Source organism: Hydra vulgaris, chromosome 13 (assembly GCF_038396675.1).
Source record: "Hydra vulgaris chromosome 13, alternate assembly HydraT2T_AEP".
NCBI classification, from domain to species: domain Eukaryota; kingdom Metazoa; phylum Cnidaria; class Hydrozoa; order Anthoathecata; family Hydridae; genus Hydra; species Hydra vulgaris.
This window is the reverse complement of record NC_088932.1, coordinates 4022489-4043309: the sequence shown is the minus strand read 5'-3', so window position 1 is coordinate 4043309 and position 20821 is coordinate 4022489. Positions and strand designations below refer to the sequence as shown.

The window sequence follows — 20821 nt, the reverse complement described above, 5'->3', positions numbered from 1 at the left end:
TCAAGGTTCTATTCTTGGCCTTATACTCTTTTTAATTTACATTAAAGATCTTCCAGATATTCTCACATCTAAGGTGGCATTGTTTGCTGATGATACTACCACTTATTCTTGTCGTGATAAGAAGCCAACACTCTCTGAGTGCTAAGAGGGGGCATTGGAGCTTGAAAAGGATCTCACTTCTGATAAAGCATGGGGCTCAAAGTAGCTGGTGAATTTTAGTTCAGATAAAACCCAACTTTTTTTAGCCAATCGTTATCGCAATAATTTAGAGCTTTCTATATTTATAAACGGTAATGTACTCGATGAGTCATCTACCATTCATCTTCTAGGATTAACTCTTACTTCCAATCTTTCTTGGAAACCATATATCAAATCAGTTGCAAGATTAGCATCTGCTAAGGTTGCATCTCTTTATCGAGCTCGACACTTTCTTACTTCGAATTCTATTCTCTATCTCTATAAATCTCAAATCCGGCCTTGTATGGAATACTGTTGCCATATTTGGGGCGGATCTTTTAATGATGCGCTCTCTTTTTTCGACAAGGTGCAAAAATGAATTGTAGTTGGACCTGCTCTTGCAGCCAACCTCAAATCATTACCACATTGTCGTAATGTTGCTTCTATTTCTCTTTTCTACAAATACTTTAATGGGCACTGCTCTAAAGAGCTAGTGTCTCTTGTGCCATCTACTAAAATTCATTCTCGTGTTACTCGTCATTCAATTAAATCTCATCCTTTTTCTGTGACTGTTCCTAAGTGCTCCAAAAACTCTTATTCGTCTAGTTTTTTTCCTCGCACATCAGTTCTTTGGAATTCGCTTCCTTCATCTTGCTTTCTTGAATCATATAATTTGCAATCCTTTAAGTCGTCAGTCAATCGTTATCTTGCCCTCCAATCTTCATCTTTTCTCTTCCAGTAACTTTAATTTGTGGTTGCTTGCAGCCTTGTTGGAAGCAAAGATGTTTAAAAAAAAAAACCTGTCTAATTTCATTGGAAAAAAAAGCATACTCAGACACCTTAATACTATACTCCAATTAGGTAACTGTTTAAGCTTCAATAATGCAATACACTCGCAGTGAGGAGGGGTAGAATGACTGAGAATAAATATGATGTTGGATATAGATTATTTAATTGTACTAAATAGTTCAAATGTAGTTAGCAATTATAATTTCATCATAATTGCCATTATTTAAATACATTATTTTTTATTTATAAAAGTTAAATTAAATTTTTTCAAGCTATCATGGGGCCAAAAACGAAGTTTGTGTTTTATTGTAAATGCAATAAGTATTTAACTGCCAACTTTGAATTGTCACAAATAAGCAATGACTCTAATACAGAGTGTTATACAGTTTGTGGAAAAGAAATACTTTTTTGTTATTTACAAAAAAGAGTGATTCGTTTCTCAAAACATCTCAACAAGTCACATGTAAAAATCATGGAGTCTCATAAATAAATCATTGAATTGGGCGAGAAATTTTAACAGGGCTGAGAACAGCAAGGCTTTTTTAACTTTTGCAACAAACTTTATTTAAGCCATATATCAAGTTTGCCTGATATCGTATTATCATCAGGCTCCTCAGATGTTTCATATACCAATATGAGTGTTTTAGCTTCATTAACTAGTGGACCCATGGGCGCCCGCAGGATTTTCTGATGTTTCAGATAAGACATTTTCACACATTGTGCAAACTCCAAACCTAAGTATGTTCATACCTATGCCTAATGAGGTAGCTTTGCAAAAATTTGGGATGGTGGAGGCCTGGGAACAAAAAAAGCCCTAAAACGCTTGCCCCCTCCCTGCCCAAACGTGAGGGCACTGATGTAGTAAAATTTTCAACTATACCATCTTAAAATAATTTTAAATTTATCGACAGATTTTAAATTTTGTAGAAAAATATTGTAAATTTCAAAAGTTATGACCATGCAAAATTTACACCCCCTCATTTTGGGTGGGTTCAACTGTAGTTATGCCAGAAGATGAAAAAACATATTCATTACAAATAAAAATATTGTTGAGTAATGTACCAACAGGTAACATTCCATACCTTATGAGCAAAATAGGGCATTATATTGGTGTTATTTTTAATTATATTCCTCATCGAAGTACTGTTGAGAAAATGGCTCGTGAACTTGGCAGTATTTCAGATGTGCAAGCAGCGGAATGGGCTAAGCATAATAACAATCTTACTCTTGGGTTTGATGCTACAATACAAGAAGGTATCTACATTAATAGCATTAACTTAACATCTAAAGATAAATGTCTTGTTTATTGCTCTTGTTCATTTACCAGGAGGAACAGCATTTGACTATGAAAGTCATTTATACAATTCAATTATTTTTATTTGTTTATTCAGATTTTTATGAAAGTTGCTTTGATAAATGACGCAACTCGGTTATTGAAAATATATTTAACACAATGTCAGACAGAGTTGCAGTCAATTTTCTCAAAGTTTGTGCAACCTGGGGCAAGAATTTGAATGAGCTGAACTGCCATTTGCACCCTCTTGACACAATTGCAGTTTCATGTTGCTCAGCGTTACAGTCTCTTGAGAGTTGCCAATTATTTGGAAATGATTGTATGGCAGTTAAAATTGTCTCAATGATGAACAAAATGAGGTTTATAGTAGTCAAAGGTGATTCAAAAAGATTTTTAAATTTTTTAGACGAAAACCATTTACCACGAAATATTATCCCTAGATATCGTGAAAGTTGGCTTCATATTCTTTTTCATACTTGTTTCATTTTTATGAAGCATTTAAGTGAGTAATAAAGTGAATTTAGGATTTTTATTGTTCTAATAAATTCTGCATTGGTGTATATATATATATATATGTATATGTATATATATATATATACATATATGTATATATATATATACATATATATACATATATGTATATATACATATATGTATATATATACATATATGTATATATATATATATATATACATACATATATGTATATATATATATACATATATGTATATATATATACATATATGTTTATATACATATATGTATATATATACATATATGTATATATATATATATATACATACATATATGTATATATATATACATATATGTATATATATACATATATATACATATATGTATATATATATATACATATATGTATATATATATATATATACATATATGTATATATATATACATATATGTATATATATACATATATGTATATATATATATATACATACATATATGTATATATATATATATACATATATGTATATATATATACATATATGTATATATATATACATATATATACATATATGTATATATATACACATATATGTATATATATATATACATACATATATGTATATATATATATATATATATATACATATATGTATATATATATATATATATATATATATATATATATATATATATATATATATATATATATATATATATATATATATATATATATATATATATATATATATATATATATATATATATATATATATATATATATATATATATATATATATATATATATATATATATATATATATATGATAAATTGTAATAAGTTGTAAATTGAGCTAAAATAGAGTTATACTTTTTATTTAGCTGTTTGTTTAGCTGCTGGAGAGCATTTACTACAGACCGGTATTTTCATTCTATAAAAAAAATAGTGTTCAAAATTATGAACACTATTTTTTTTAATTTTTATTAAACTTATTTCGAATTACAAATTTTAAAAATTAAATTTACCAGCTTCATCCACGTCATCACTATTATCTGGCATCCAGAGTGAAAATCAAGACCTCCTTAGTAAGTTTTTTACCGTGTTTTAATTTTCGTTTTTCATTTAATTTTTTGAACAATCATTTAATTTTTTTTTTAATATAAGCTTGTCTAGGAGTGATTTTTTGGTTTGGCGCCGAGACCACCCAGGGCCTAAATCAAAATGGGCCTTCCGCATAAGGACCTAAAATAGAGGTAAAGACCTGCCTCATTTTAAATACAAACCTTCTATTGGCAGAAGGGATGGCAGAAGATTTAGGAATGTAGTTATTAACAACTATGCATATGCTTGTCAATAAGTTTATATAGATTCACTTAGCTGAATCTATATACATTTATGGATAGGTATATTTATAGTGTGTATGTATTTATTTAGTTGATATTTGTAGATAATCTTTTTGTATATTAATTTTTTTATATAGTTGAGTTTGATTTTTATATGAAAAATTTGTGTTTTATACAAATACTATTTATCGTTACAAAAAAATAATACTTGAGTTTTAACCCACCCTACCCAAGGTGCGAGGGGTGTAGATCTTCCAAATAATACCCTCTTGCACCCTTTTCACGCGTTTTCCACTAAAATATTTCTTTCTTTTGATGTTTAATTGCATGCATTTAGATATGAAGATAGTAAGTAAAAATGTTGATATTGGGAAAGAGCCAAAAGTAATTCTAGCCTATCAACCTAGAGTATCCAAATCATGTTTGATGGTACCCTGTTAGAATATATATATATATATATATATATATATATATATATATATATATATATATATATATATATATATATATATATATATATATATATATATACATATATAAATTTAATTTTATTATGAGCATATATTTAGGAAGAGTGCTCGATGAATGATACCGGATTACCGGGCTGTACCGGATTCAATTTTTCCAAATCCGGCCGGATTTGCCGGATTTGCCGGATTTAAATTGACAAATCCGGCCGGAACCGGAGCCGGATTTCGAAAGCAAATTAAAGGAGCCGAAATCCTGAAAATCAAACAATGTTTGAAATGGTTAACAATGTTGACCATTTTCAATACCAAGTGACAACTTTTTTCTGTTAAACTTCATTTTTTATATTAAAAAAGAAGGAAAAATTTTCAAACAATATAAATAAAACAATATAACAGAACAATATAACAGAACAAATAATTGATAAACGATTTTTTTCTATTTACTTAATTAATCTATATGCATAAGACTAAATAGTATTTAGTCTTTGATCAGTTTCGAATTGTACTTAAGAAATATTAGACAAGCTGCATTATGTGTAAGGAGTGAGCTGCGGTGATCATTGAAGACCTCCCCAGCAACACTGAACAAACGTTCTGATGGTACACTTGTCGGCGGTGCACCCAAATAAATGCGAGCTACTGTCGCCAGAGCTGGCAATCTCTGCATATTTTTACTCCACCACTGTAGTGGATCAGCGAGTCTATTTATTTCTGGTTCTGCCAGATACTGGCTTAGCTGAGTTTTAATGCTTGTTGGCAATTGTTGTTCAGGTGCTGACGTAGATTGAACAATTTCATCAATACATCGCCAGAGTAATGATGATGATGTTGAAGAGTTATCCAGCCGGATTTTTTTTGCTGGAACTTCTTCAATTTTGTTAATCTGCTGCTTAGCATGCTCAGATTGACTTTCATCTTGCATCGATACCCTCTGCACTGTAACTTTATTGAATGCAAGCAGAACCGCTGCCTTTGCAGCTGTCAGTGTTGCCTGTGATGAAAAGAATTTAGTTTTAAATCGTGGATCAACCAACGTCGCCACTGTATAAAGAGGTTTCTCCTCAATGCCTTTAAAACGCTCATCCAATGACTTAAGTAGTGTTGACTTCATAGTCTTTACACCTGTATCATTGCCGTCATTTTTCAACAGGTTCCGCAGAGCTGTTACAATAGGGATAACCAGTGATATATGTGCTGTTTCATAGCTAACTTCACAAGTAGCCTCTTCAAACGGAGCCAGCACACAAACTACATTTTCCGCCACAGACCATTGATATGCAGTTGGGCAATAAGTTCCATCAACTTCTGAACAGTAGACAGTTAATGCACGACGCTGTTCACATAGTCGGCGCAGCATGTAAAACGTTGAATTCCACCTTGTAGTCACGTCTTGTATCAGCTGGTGGTCTGGTAAACAAAGTTCAGCCTGCAGCTCCCTGAACCGACCAGTCGCAGACGAAGAATGCCTAAAATGACTAACTAATTTCTTAGCAATACTTATTATATCTGATACTGCCCGCTGGTTGAGCAAGCCATTATGTACATATAACTGAATAGTATGTGCAAAGCACCCAAGGCTATCTATGTTGGCATCACTGAAACATTTCGATATGTTTGCAGCATTATCGCGAAGTACGACATGACAGCGTCCAATGTCAATGTTCCATTTGTCAAGCATCTGCTGAAAGGCAGTCATCAGTGCAGGGGCAGTATGATGTCCAATGAATGGCTTACAATCCAACACAAAACTCATGTTTTCAAAGTGCTCTGTTAGCCAGTGGGCAGTTAAACCCATGAATGATTGCACAGTATTGCCTGATGTCCATGTATCAGTGGTAAATGACAGAAATGGAGAAGTTGCTGGATCTAGTATTACCAATAGTTGAGCACACACTTCATCGTTTATTTCAGGAATTAATCGCTCTGAAAAATATTTCCGTGATGGAACAGTGTACCGCCTCTCTAAAACTCTCATCAGTTCAACAAAGCCTGTCTTCTGAACAACCTGAATCGGTTCCATATCAGTTATAATCATCTTAGCAATGGCACGATGAATTCTAATTGATGAGCTGTTGTTGATATCCCATATTTTCATGCGTGCAACTTGTTCTGGAATTGTGTACTGAACCATTGCTTTACTAGTTGCGGCAGTTGCACCAGGCTTAGCATTTGACAGTGCTACAGTTTCAGCTTTCTTCTGTGAGTCAGCAATTTTTATTTGCATTTAGTTGTATTCTTTAGGATGTTTTGAACGAAGATGTGTTATCATAGACGAAGTTGAAAACTTTTTAGGTTCACCAGCTTTACCACGTTACAAGATGCTGGGACACAGCAAGCACTGGCATTTTGAGCTGTCGCTATCCTTTAATTTGAAGAATTCCCAAACTGGACTGCTTTTATCATTTTTTCCTTTGCCTGCCATCTAGTTAAAAAAAGTTAAAACAAATCTTATGAATGACTATACAATTTTTGCAAAGTAGTTGAATGTAATATCTCAACATAAATATAGCTAAACGTTAGAAAATTATTTATATTATATTCTTAATTATGTTTGAAATAAACAACTTTAAAAATTTGATATTTTGAATAAGCGTGAATGATTTGATTAATAAGCGAAAATAAAGTAACAAATTACTTCTAAAGATTGTTTATAATAAATCAATTTTATTTAAATTATCAAAGAAAATATTATATTATGTTAATAAGGTAGTTTTATTAATTAAATACTTTAAATAGTTTAATTTTTAATTAAGTATGTATTTTTATAAATTCAAATCTTTCAGAAATATTTCAACGACTAATTTTTTCGAAATTCGAATTTTTTTTGGTCTGAAGTTACCAATTTTAATTGTCGCAATGAATGGAATCGATAACTTCAAAGGGGAAAAGGAATTGTAAAGAAATGTAAATACAGATACCTTTTTTTTAGAATATAGAATTACAAAGAACATTGATTTGTATAACAAAAGCAAAAAAGATGTAATAAATAACTGACCAAAATTCAGATTTCCGGCTAAAACTTTTTGCCGGAACCGGATTTGTAAAAATGGCTGGATTTCGGCCGGAGCCGGAATCCGGTACAGCCCTAATATATATATATATATATATATATATATATATATATATATATATATATATATATATATATATATATATATATATATATATATATATATATATATATATATATATATATATATATATATATATATATATATATATGTATATATATACATATATAAATTTAATTTTACTATGAGCATATATTTAGGAAGAGTGCTCGTTGAATGATATCATGAATGATCAAGTTGAATAAAAACATGATTGATGAATGTCATGTTAAATAAAAACGCAATGTTGTTTTTCTGGTATATTTTCAAACCATTTGATTGCATCAGTGGTATTTTTTCATTGGTTTAAATTTAATACAGTTTGTATTTTTTTTATTTATAGTGTCAAGGTTTTTATTGCTTATGTGACCAAGTTCACTTTTGGCGGGGTTCAATAGATGGCAGGGTTTATTGTTTTGGAATGAGTCTTTGTGGTCTATTAGTGTGATAAAGGCTTTAGATTTTGAGTTTACTGTTATTCGTTTGCTTAAGTTGAGTGTGTTTGCTATATTTTTAGCTAACTCTAATTATGTTTTTTCGTATGCTATCAATTTGTGATCCAGTTTTTTTTACGAAGTACCATCAGATATTCGTCACGATATAGTTGAAGCTCTTCTTTATTTATTATTTTAGATAGTAAGTCTAATATATATAGACCCACCAGTTCACAAACTTCTGCACCATCAAAATAACCCATTGTGTCATCAAAGCAGTAATGTGCTGGGTTAGGGTACGTGTGCTGGGTTAGGGTACAAAGGTACGCAAGAATTGTAAAGTAATATAAAAAAGAAATAATATCTAATTGCCTTCACAAAAACAAGTTCTTGTTTGACAACCACAAGCCCAAAGATTAAAAAACCAAGCCACTCGCTCACAAATAGTGATAGTTTCATAATTGTTTTTGAACGTCACGATGTTTATTAAGAGTTTATTTTTTGACGAAAAAAATAATTTTATTTTTGCCTGTTATTTGCTAAACGCATGAAACTTTTAATAATAAAAATGATATAGTTATTTTTATTTAATCTCGTCAAAAAATCAATTATATAGCTCTGAGATCATTCATCGAGCACTCTTGCTGAATATATGCTCACAGCAAAATTTACGCTAATTAGTTAAGAACTCTACTGCATACATTCCACACCATAGAGAAAATTAATTTCAGCTACTCGTTAAAAAACATACCAATACCAGACAAAACCAGTTATAAACTGCAACTAATAGAAAAAACAGAAAACTTCATCAAGCGAATCCGCTGGAAAACATTTTTTTAATTAAACAAAGTTAAAGAAAACCAGTCATTAACCAATGAAACGTTTGGGTTCAAAACGAATAACCCGCCACCCCAGTGCAAAGAATTGGAAAATCGTAATCGTAACAAAAGAATGCTTGCTTTGCTTTCATGAAAAACTTTGCATAAGATCGATCATACAAAGGTGCGCAAGAATTATTAAATAAAAAGAACAGAAATAATATCTAAGTGCCGTCAAGAAAACAAGTTCTTGCTTGACAACCACGAGCCCAAAGATTAAAATACTCGCTCGCAAATAGTAACAGTTTTATAATTGTTTTTGAACGCTACGATGATTATTAAGAGTATATTTTTTAACGAAAAAAGCAATGTATTTTTTACCTGATGATTGCTAAACGCATGAAAATTTTAGTTGTAAAAATCATGTATATATATATATATATATATATATATATATATATATATATATATATATATATATATATCATTTAAAATGGTCATTTTAAAATTTCAACAAGAGTGAAAGCTTATAAGGCGCCCAGATATTGGTTTAATATATAAATTTTTTTTTTCGTTAATGTTCAAGGGTGGCCAACGGGCCCTAAACTTTTTAATTTTGATGATTTTTCGGAAATTTCAACGCCCGTAGGCCACCCTAAAACAATGAAAAAAAAATCATCAGTAAACTCAGAATGAGTAATAAAAACAAATAGAAATGCACTTAATGAAACTTTTTATGTAAAATTTCTGAATGAACCTGAAAAAATTAGGAAAACCGAATATTTTGCTTTTTCAATCATTTTCTTTATAATTTCTAATGATGATATTTTTATCATTTTTTACAGTTAAAATCTCATACATATGGGTAGAATATCATTTACCAGTATAAAAAATATTTTTTTTTTAGATAATTTAAAGTTAATTAAGATGAGTAAGAAGACAATCTAGACTTCAATATACTCTTTATTCCACGTATTTTCTCAGCGTACAACAGTATTGAGTACAACTGTACACATTTATTGCTAACTGGTAATAAGACTGCAAGTGACGTCATCAAGTGTTTGAATTAATAGCAAAACTTGAACAAATACAAGTGAAGTTCTAAGAAATATGTTTATTCTTAAATATGAAATTATATAAAGTTAAATTATGTTATGTATTATTATTTCTTTTATAACTAAATAGATAGTATGCCAAAAATTCCTGGAAAAAAAAGCAAGAGGACCGATGAAATATTCTTAGTAGATAAATCAAGGGACTCACTTCCATCTAAGCAATTTACCACAGGAGAAGAGATTATTCAGTATTATCTTCACCCTCGAAAAACTATACCTTTGAGAAATCTTGCCTGCTGTACCAACGATAACGGTTTTATACAGATCTGTTCAGAAGATAAGAATCACTGGTCTATTATATATAAGCTGGTGGTTCCTTCGAAGCTTGGGGGTATAAAACTCCTGATGTAAAGAATTCTCTCAAGTTTGTTTCATTAATATTAATATAACTTGTAATTACTTGACTATAAGTCTTTCATTATTAATCATTTTAGGAAGGAAGTTGAAACATTGCTGAATAACTACAAGAAGCTGCAATCTCATATGAATAGAGAAAAATCAGCAGAAATCATGAAGAGGGAGACCTTTGTAACAGAATCTAAGAAGGTATTTTGGATAGGATATAACATAGAAGTGTTAATTGAAGACATACAGCAAGACAGAAAAAGAACAGCTGAAGCCAAGAAAGAAGATATCAAATTCTTGAAAATGCAAAATGAGAAAAGGACAGGTTACATAGGACCTACCGACACCAGCTTCAAAAAGACAGCTGAGAGAGCTTCTAAAAAGGTTTGTGGAGATGTGAGTGAGAAATCTGATGAGCAGAATTAGATACTTCTATTGATTCATAAAGTAATGCAGGTGATGCTGATGAAAGTGATCTGGATGAGTTTGTTTCCACAAATGTTCAGGCTTAAGAAAATAGTGTACTTTTACTTTAAGATATTCTCAGGCGTACTGCTATAACTGCTGCAGGTGAAGGTCTTTCAGTGAATCAGCACACTGCATAAGCAGTGTAATAACTCTCTGAGGAGGAAATGTTGGTGAATATTATGTCTCTAAATCATCCTCTCTCAGAGCCATAGATCAATTTAGAAGCTAAAAAGATTCAACAGTACATCAAGGACCTGGCCAACTCTGGCCATAAATTGATTTCTGTTCATTTTGATGGAAAGATAGCGAAAGAGTATACAGGAAATATTTCAGTTACTCAGAGTAGACTTGCTGTACTAGTGAAAGTTAATAAGAAAGCTGAGTTAATAGGTATTCCTTCCTATTGATTCAGGGTCTGGAGAACAGCAGTTCATTGCTATTTATGATCTTCTAGAGAATTATGGTCTCACTAACTAAGTACAATGTATCTGTTTTGATACCACTGCATCAAACATTGGAAGGCTCTAAGGTGTAAATACCAGAATGTCAGAAAAGTTAGGACGGCCACTTCCTCTCCTTGCCTGCCGACACAATGTTCTGGAGCGTCATATTACTCACTTCTGTAAGATGTACCAAGTAGTAAATCTATAGGACCAGATAACCAGCTGTTTAATGTTGCCCCTAAAGAGGATTGAAACTCCACCTAAAACCTGGATAAACCAACAGCAACAGGAATCTGAACAGTTCTACAGAGATTTAATCAACCATAAGACTTAAAAGAAGGTAAAATGAATCATTCATTCTAGTATTTATTGCTCTGTAACCTATTTTTGTATGTATTTTAATATTTAAAAACAAGAATTAATAAAATACAGGATGGGAAATGAAAAAAATATTACCAGGAGTTAGTTGACCTCTCTTTGATAATTGTTACTAAATAGAAGAGGTTCAGATTTCATATTCCTTGAACATGTTCACCATGCTAGGTTCATGGCTAATGTCTTGTACTATCTGAAAATGTACCTTCTACTCAATCACATTCATATAACTAAAGAGAACAAAGAGGAAATATCTGATATGGCTATGTTTGTCAGTATATTTTATGCTCAATGGTTCCTTAGAGCTGAGTCGCCAGCTGCTTCTCTATATCAGGTAAAAATAAAAAAGGGTTAGAATAAAACTAAAAATAAAAACATGTAAACTATAAAAATAGAATATTGCTTATTTACTTTAAATTTTCTATAGGATATAAAAGCCCTCTGGCAAATGAAGAGGCTTATAGAAACAAATCTTCCTAGAGCTACTGAAGTAGTCCAATCAATGTGAAGGCCTGACTGGTACTTAAGTCCAGTTCTAGTTGTGTTTGCTTTAGCTGATAAGAACTACCCTGATAGAGACAAGTTAGCTCAGAAACTCTATAATACTCATTTGGACAGACCCAATGTCTTCAAACTGGAGCGTATTGAATTAGATAAGAAGGTTCTTCACTCACTAGACTACTCCCAAGATCAGACTCTATCCCTAGTATCTCTTGTTACTGAGCAATCTTGGCTGATCTTTGATAAGATTGGCCATGGAAAGGGGGAAGTGCAGTAGCTTAAAACCCCTTCACAGTTCTGGGAGCTGAATGATTTTTATCTAGAGTTTGAGACTACCTTCAAATCTCTAGATGTAGTCAATGATTCTTCTGAGAGAGCTATCAAATTAGTTCAGGAGCTTATTATGAAATCCAATAAGGAGGAGAAGAGGTAAGATATGTTCTTGTTTAACCATGTCTACAAGAAAATTAAACAAGGATCCAAGAAGAACAATCTCGCAGCAAATGCTATTTTCAGCATTATTTGACTTTTAAGTCAACAAAACTGTCCCACGATCAACAAAAAAAACTTTTTTATTAATAATTTCTAAAATTTATATATAAAATGCAATATATACCACAATATTGCATTTAATGTTGATGTTTAAAACTTTTGATGGTTTAACTGTAAAAAATGATAAAAATATCTTAGAGAATAGCGGGCTATGGCGTAGGACAAAACCTTTTTACAATGGTTTCTAGAAGTAGTAAACAAACGCCTGTTTTCTGGATAATTTTTCTCAGGCAATTCTGAAGAATATTTTTCTTAGATAGAATATGATTGAAGAATATGATTGCTTAGAATAATAAATAGTTTACTGAGTATTTCCTGTGTTTTGAGTCAAGTTCTTTAATAAATTTAAAAATGACTAAAGTACCAAAAACTATAAAGCACAAAAAACCATTGTCATTAGGAAGTGACCAGGGTCCCATCCTCGGTTAAAAATGAGGCTTTTGCAAACGCGGCTCTGGCAAAATTATAAAATTTAGCAGGGGTTGATAGCCGAGACTAGAAAAAAAATTTAAAATACTTAGTATATTATAACTTTATGCTTACATTTATTATTTATTAAACAGTGACATATATTTATAAAATTTTAAACTCTAATTTACTTCCAACAATGTTGCAAACAACCACTTTTAAGTTGAGTTACTTTAAAATAGAGAATACGTTAAAATACTAGGAAATGTATAACTGAAGACCTAAAAAGTTGTATAAAAAACGGAATGTATGAATACGGGTAAGAGTTATAAGGTTTTTTTGATGTTCAAGGAAAAAAACTGGATTTTATAGCTTGAAGGGACAGATGCAGTAAAAGGATGCGAATTGCTGAATAAGAAGCCAAGCAAAAATGAGTTTTGGTTTATCGTTACAGAGATGAGCGTTTGAGCATTGACTAAGACAGTATTAGTAGAAAAAAGAAAGAAATACAACCTTACAACAATGGGAGAGTGGCTCTAGCTTGGTAGATAAAGCTTTGGAGAGTGTAAAGTGTTTTATGGAGTTTTGAAAAATTGGAACCACTTATTTAGCTCTTTTTAAAAGTTTAGCAAAAATTTGAGAGAGTTCTGGAAAACACTTTTCTAAGACTGATGGAAATCTTGTCTGGTGGACAAACTGTAGAAATGTTTAATTGAGAATTAATTTTAGCTTTGGAAGTCAGAATAATTTCGATGGCATTATGCACAGATGTGTTAAATACAACATTTGGTCAAATTGAGTTAAGTACACAAAAATGGTCACATTTTTTTCAAACATTTTTGTGCCCGAATATAGTGAGTGTACGATAAATTGTTACGAGACTACTAGTCATTTAAAATGTCATGAGTCTACTAAACTGTTACTTGCCTACTACTTTCAGAATGCTTTAAGGAGAAGTAAAAAGATCAAATCTATGAACTAGAGATTAAATGTTAGACTTACTGTTAAAGACTAACCAAAAGTTTTTAGAACCTAACATCTTATATAAGATATGAAATTTAGTAACTGTAAATAGCAGGGCTTAACATCAGACAGGACCTTTTTACATTGGCTTCTTTGAATAATAAAAGGACATTTGTTCTTAAGAGAAATGTTCTCGTAAAAAAGATAAAAAAAATTATTAATGCTTAATAAAGCAACTGCTCATGATGTAATGGTGAAAAATGTGGAGTAGAATGAGGCTTGACTTAAAATAGAAGAAAAATAATAAAATCTTCCAAACTTTTATTCCAGAAGGAATGAAAGCTTCCAAGATGCACTTTATGCATACATATTATATAAACATATATGTTTGCTATTTATTAAGATGCTGGCATACAATATCCTTTCATTAATATATAAACTTTAGTATTTATATGGTTTAGTATTTGCCAAATAAGAAGATGATCAAATGAATGCGTGGTGTGACTCTAACAAGGCAAGAAAAGGAGGCATAATCTTAAACAGATTAGAAAAATTGTATCGATTAACATTTGTTAGAAAAGATTAAAGTAATTTGGTTATTAGCATGTAGAAAGGGAGCAATTTCAGGAGAAAATGGTAGTGGTAAAAGTAGGAAAGAGTGCCTTACATATTGTATGAATGAGCTTTTGTTATGAAAAGAAAATGCTCTAGATAGTTTATATTAGAGAAACAGCTTAAAAGCAGAAAGCTAAAACCTGATGATGATGATGATGATGTTGACGATGACAGGGGCTATTTTAGACCTTTTTCGACAGCATTGACCATATTTGGGCGCCGCCCAAATTAAAAATTGAGGACTTTTTTGACGGTAAATACTGCTTTTATCGCAAAAAAAGCTGATTTTGGCAATATTTCCGCTAAATTACTCCAGGACGGGGTTGGGGGTAACACCGCCGAAAATTTTTCCTTGAACAGCCCTGGATGATGATTATGATCTTCATAATCATCATGATAATAATCATGGTGATGATAGATAAATGAGCTTTAGTTAAAAAAAGGAAAAGCTCTAGAAAGTTTATATTAGAGAAACAGCTTAAAGGGGAAAGGCTAAAACCTGATGATGATGATGATGATGATGATGATGATGATGATGATGATGATGATGATGATGATGATGATGATGATGATGATGATGATGATGATGATGATGATGATGGTAATGATGATTATGATGATCGAAACGATGTTTATATATAGTATATATATATATATATATATAGTGTATATATAGTGTATATATAGTGTATGTATATATAGTGTATATATAGTGTATATATATAGATAATGCAACATGAATTAAAAAAAAAAAACTTTAGGATGTATAAATGTTTATGCAGCCCGAGTCACAAACTTGGCCCCGGCTCTGGCTATACTTCATCAAACCCTACCCAATCAAATATCAACCACGGTCGCCTACTAATTGTCATCACTAAGCTCTTTAAATGTATCCTTTACTAATATTCGTGGTCTTCGAAGTAACTTTTCCTCTTTTAAATTTTATCTCATGCAAAGTTTACTAGACCAACTTGCTCATTGTGAGACTAATTTGAGTTCAGCTGTCTCATTTTGTGAACTTAGTGTTGATGATTAACTTCCCTCAATTCGTAAAAACTCCAATAGCCACATGCTTGGCCTGGGAATCTACAATTATAAGAATTCACCCATTAGTCGGGAAACTAGGTCTAAATTCACAAACTATTCTATTATGTGCTTTCGTTTACCAACACTTCATTCTATTACCTTTCTTTTTGTTCTATATTGCTCTCCTTCATCTTAAGACTGCACTCTTCTTGATGTTACTTCTGATCAAATTGACCAAGCCTTTTCTCTTTATTCTTCAACCAATATTGTTGCTTTTGGTGACTTTAATGCTCATCACACTGAATACCTCTTGTGTCAGTGAATCTGCAGGCATTAAGGTTCAAACCTTTTGCCTTTCTTAATCTCTAACACAAATAGTCAACTTTCCAACTTGCTTTCCAGACAATTCGTATCATTTAACTTCTCAACTCAACTTATGTCTCTGATCCTAGTCAGTGCTCAGTTTCTCCACATTCACCCTTAGGTGCTTCTGATCGCTGTTTGATCTCTCTAAAACTAATATCTTATTCTTCTTCATCACCAGAATCCCCCTATTATCGTACCTCTTACAACTACAGTAAAGCTGACTGGGATTCTTTCCGTGATTTTCTTCGAGATGGCCCTTGGGTAGAAATCTTTCGTCTTCCTGTCGACAAATGTGCTTCTTACATAACTTCGTGGATTCAGGCTGGCATGGAATCTTTTATTCCCTCTCGACAATTCCAGGTCAAGCCTCACTCTCCTCCATGGTTTTCTTCACACTGTGCTGCTGCGATTGCCAATCGAAACCGTTACTTCCATATTTATCAGCAAAATCATAGTACCTCTTACAACTACTTTAAAGCTGACTGGAACTCTTACCATGTTTTTAATTCGTGATGGCCCTTGAGTAGAAATCTTTAGTCTTCCTGCTGATAAATGTGCTTCTTACATAACTTCTTGGATTCAGGCTGGCATGAAATCTCTCTCGATAAAAATCTCTTTATTCTCTCTCAACAATTGGAAACTGCATCAGCACAATGAGAGGAAAATCATAGAGAAGAGAGAGGATTGTCAAGATAAACCTCACTCTTTTTCATGGTTTTCCTCTCATTGTGCTGCTGTAATTTCCAATCATAACCATTACTTTCAAATCTATCATCAAAACAATTCTCTAAAATTTTAGAGTACATGATTGACATAATTTTGAAAAAAAAAATTCATTAATATTAAAACCCATCTAAATTTTTGTGTCCGAGAGAAACCTTAAGAACTTATCTAAATCCAAAAATATTATTTCACTCTCCGTTTATAACTAATGAACACCATTTGCGTCTCAGGTTTATTTTTAGACTTTTCTTTTTTTTTTTGCTATGAAAATTGCTTCACCATATTGAAAATTGCTTCACTCTATTGAAAATTGCTTCACCCTATTGAAAATTGCTTCACCCTATTGAAAATTGCTTCACCCTATTGAAAATTGCTTCACCCTATTAAAGATTTATGATTATGTGACAAAGTAGAATGGATTACATCACATATTTTTTTATTGCTTATCAAAAATAATGATAATAATTCTTTACGATGTATCTTATTGTGAAAACAAAGTTTACTGCATGTTATATCATATTGGTAAATAGCAAATATATTATACTCAGGGCTCGAATTAACGCAAAAAAAAATTTTTGTACTCACTCCTCCTCCTCCCTCATTCCTGGCGCCGCTTTATGCCTGGCGGTACCTGTGGGGGAGGGATGGGGGTTGCCTTAATAAATTGTACCTTTGGTACACTAGTTCATAATTATTATTTTTTTAACATATTATCATTCATATTTAAATATTATCTTATAATTTTCTCATTTGGCGGAGTTTAAAATAGCCTAAGTTACTGTTATAATTTAAAGTTTAAGTTGCAGATATAGTGTAATGAGCAAGTAACGTATTTAAATATGTTACTTGTTCATTACACTATATCTGCAACTCATTACATATAAGATTAAGATACATTGATAAGACATTACTTTTAGTAATATCTTATTAGTGCATCTTATTAGCATTGTTTTTACTTAACATGATACTTAAAAAATAAAAGTAAAAAAGTAATCGTAAAAACACAAGTATTACAATATTTTAACCACTTTAATTAGTTATAGAAAACTATTTAATATACTCATGCTGACGATAAAACACGTGTTATTGTTTGAGTACTTAATTGTTTTTGTAAAAACCTGTAAAACAACAATAAAACAAACTGCAAAGTTGTTTTAACAATATGAAGAGCTTGTGTTAATGTAAAACAACATCGTGACGCTTCACATTGTGGCAGAATAGCTTTAAAGCTAGACAAAAATAATTTTTTAAGTTAAATAATTATTTTAAGGGCACTTGTTAGACTTAGTAAAAATTACTCCATAGATTTTTAAACATTTATTTACAATTGTCTGACGTTTTAATGTATTTTGAGTAATTTTGAGTAAAATTTTTAAAAAAACCGGTGAGTGATAATAGAAAAAATAGAAAATCAAAAGCTTGCATGAATAAATAATATTAAAACGTATTCTAATTTTTTTTTTTTTTTTTTTTTGGTTGTAATTCACCTCCCACAAGGCCAAGAAGGTCACTACAGATGAGGAGGCTACTTGTGGTTATAACCCTCTCCTAACTCTATAACTCTGAAACACGAACCTTGACAAACAAGGCCGCTGAGCGGAGAAACAAGTTGATTCATTAAAATAAATTACAGTAATTCGAAATTAATGTAAAAAAAAGTTACTCAAAAACTTGATTGGTTTTGTTTGTTTAAACTTGCTAAAAACAAATCTCGCACAAAAAAAGAACGTCATTAGTTCATGCTTTCATGACTTGATTTCGTTACCTGGTTTGTACTGATGTCTTTGACACATTTTCACTAATACACGCAATAGGGCTTAATAAGTGCAACAACAAAAAAAAGTTTTAAAACTGTATCTATATGAGAACAAAAAGTGCATTGTTTGAAAAAATTAAATAAAAAATATTTTAAATGCAATTTTACAAGCTGCAAACCTAAAATTACAGAATTGCTGAAAAAAATTTGGAACTTTTAACAAAAATCAGCTATAACACTATAAAAATAAATAACCTAGACAAAAACTTTACTTTTACGAATGACCCCAAAAAAAGAAGCTAAATTAGAAAAACAAACAAAAATTAACAAAAAAAACAACTAACAAATTGAAAAAATATTTTTTTTAAGAAAAACTAATCGCAAAGGTGTGAAAAGCAATCGCAACTTGCGATTGCGATATGCTTTATTCGAACCTTGATATTTATATATAGCAAAAAGATTTAGGAGTTTTTCATTCTCAGCCCTTGGAATTAGGGTCGGCATTCTGCAATACCGACCTAAAAGTGCTTGAGATTGGCAAATAATTGCTAACCTCATTTCTATGTTTTATAGTAAAACCTTTGTGTTGAAATATTTTTGCTGACTTGATGCCGACCTCAAAAAGTTTAAAGTCCGCAGTTTGTTGTCGCCCACATTTTTCCTAAATCCAAGGGCTGCATTCTTAATTATATAAAAATTCAATAGGATCAGGTTTTTCTATACAAAAATATATTAGGAAAAAAGTAAAATAAACAACAACTAAAAAAATATACATACTTTATTAAGATTGTTTTTAAAAAATAATGGAAAAACGAAAAATGCTTTAGAAATACAAAATTCTCATGTTATTTTATATATATGAGGTAAATTATGGTTGGGTAGAGCGGGACAAGTAGAGCGATTAAAATATCTTGAAAACTACGCATCACATGACAAAATATTTGATGAAAGTTAGAGAATTAGAATAGTAACACAATGCGCAACAAAAGAAAAGTTGTTGAGTGGCAGTCAAGTATGAAGCATGGACATATTTTATATTTTAGACTTAAGAGTAAAAGAAAAAAATTAATGCTATTTTTCTTGTAGATGTTTACTTAAATTTTTTTATCTGCCATCACTTAAGCATGCCTTCCCAGGAAGCGTGTGCGATCGCACACCTTATTCATTCACGCTTAAAGTATTTTTTTTCAGACAACTTGACCACATTTTATATAGTAAGCGTTTTAAGAATTTGCAGCAAAATAAAGCTATAAGAAACTAGAGAGAACAAAACAGCAATACTCGAAAAAAAGAAACGAAGACTATACAAAATAGAAGATCTAAATAAAATAAACTAAAAATTTGAATAATAATAAAAGAAAAATGTTTTTCAAAAGAATAATATATAACATTTAATATTTTGTTTCTTATTTTTAGGATGTTTGTTATTTTCCACTACCAAAATTGATATACAATTGATACCAAAGTTAAGAAAAAATGCAGATAAGAATATAAGGAAAATAAAGATATTTTTTGATATACAATTTTTACGCGACTTTTTTCAGTTTTTATATGCACGAGAAACATGGGTTAAATTTATTTTTCAAATTTTTTGCTAAACTTTACTGTTTTTGTAAATGCACAGGAAAGCGAGAAGACTAATTGCTGTTTATTTGTGAAAAAACTTTTCTTTATTTATAAAAGGTTTTTTATGTAAAAGAATAAAAAGTCATTAGTACTAATATTTAAATTTAGTTGTTTTCTATACCCCCATTAAAATAGTCTGCACTTTTGTTGGATTATCCAAATTAAAATAAAGAGCCTATTTAAAAATTATTTCAAGTTTTTAAGTACATTTTTTCAAACAGAGCAATCGTTATGTTCATTATCTCATGTAATTCGTATTAACGTTGGAAATTGGATATAAAAAAGAAACAATTTCAGACATGCATAAAATGTGGTAAATAAATTTATTAAAGAAACCATATTATTTTTTTATTTAAATTATTCTGTCATTACAAAGTTTATTAATCAAATAATATATTTTACAAATAAATAGCAATTTGTTTTATTATTTTCCTATTATATAAGTACTGAGAAAAACATCAAATATAGCAAAAAGCAAAATAACGTCAAAACAAATAAACATAGTAAAAAAAATTAAGAAAATTTTTCATAGTTCTACTGTATATAGCAAATTAGTTTCATTATTATTAGGGCTGATAAAAATCGTGAATAAACTGCATATCAAAACTTTCAATTGTTGTTAAATTGCTATA

The 20821-nt window shown here is 30.7% G+C and overlaps 1 protein-coding gene and 1 long non-coding RNA gene across 3 annotated transcripts in view; one reads left to right on the top strand and one right to left on the bottom strand.

The window, feature by feature from the left end:
* LOC136090236 (uncharacterized) overlaps nt 1–4136 on the top strand; it is a 38387-nt gene extending 34251 nt beyond the window's left edge. For both annotated transcript variants that reach the window (XR_010643279.1, XR_010643278.1), the window contains 2 exons: nt 3614–3652; nt 3761–4136. This is a non-coding gene — a long non-coding RNA (uncharacterized LOC136090236). The remainder of the gene's footprint in view (nt 1–3613; nt 3653–3760) is intronic.
* Nucleotides 4137–5023: 887 nt separating this feature from the next.
* Nucleotides 5024–6769, bottom strand: LOC136089541 (zinc finger BED domain-containing protein 4-like). The gene has a single exon (XM_065815593.1). The coding sequence runs from the start codon at nt 6767–6769 to the stop codon at nt 5024–5026; it is 1746 nt and encodes a 581-aa protein (XP_065671665.1).
* Between the last annotated feature and the right edge of the window lie 14052 nt (nt 6770–20821).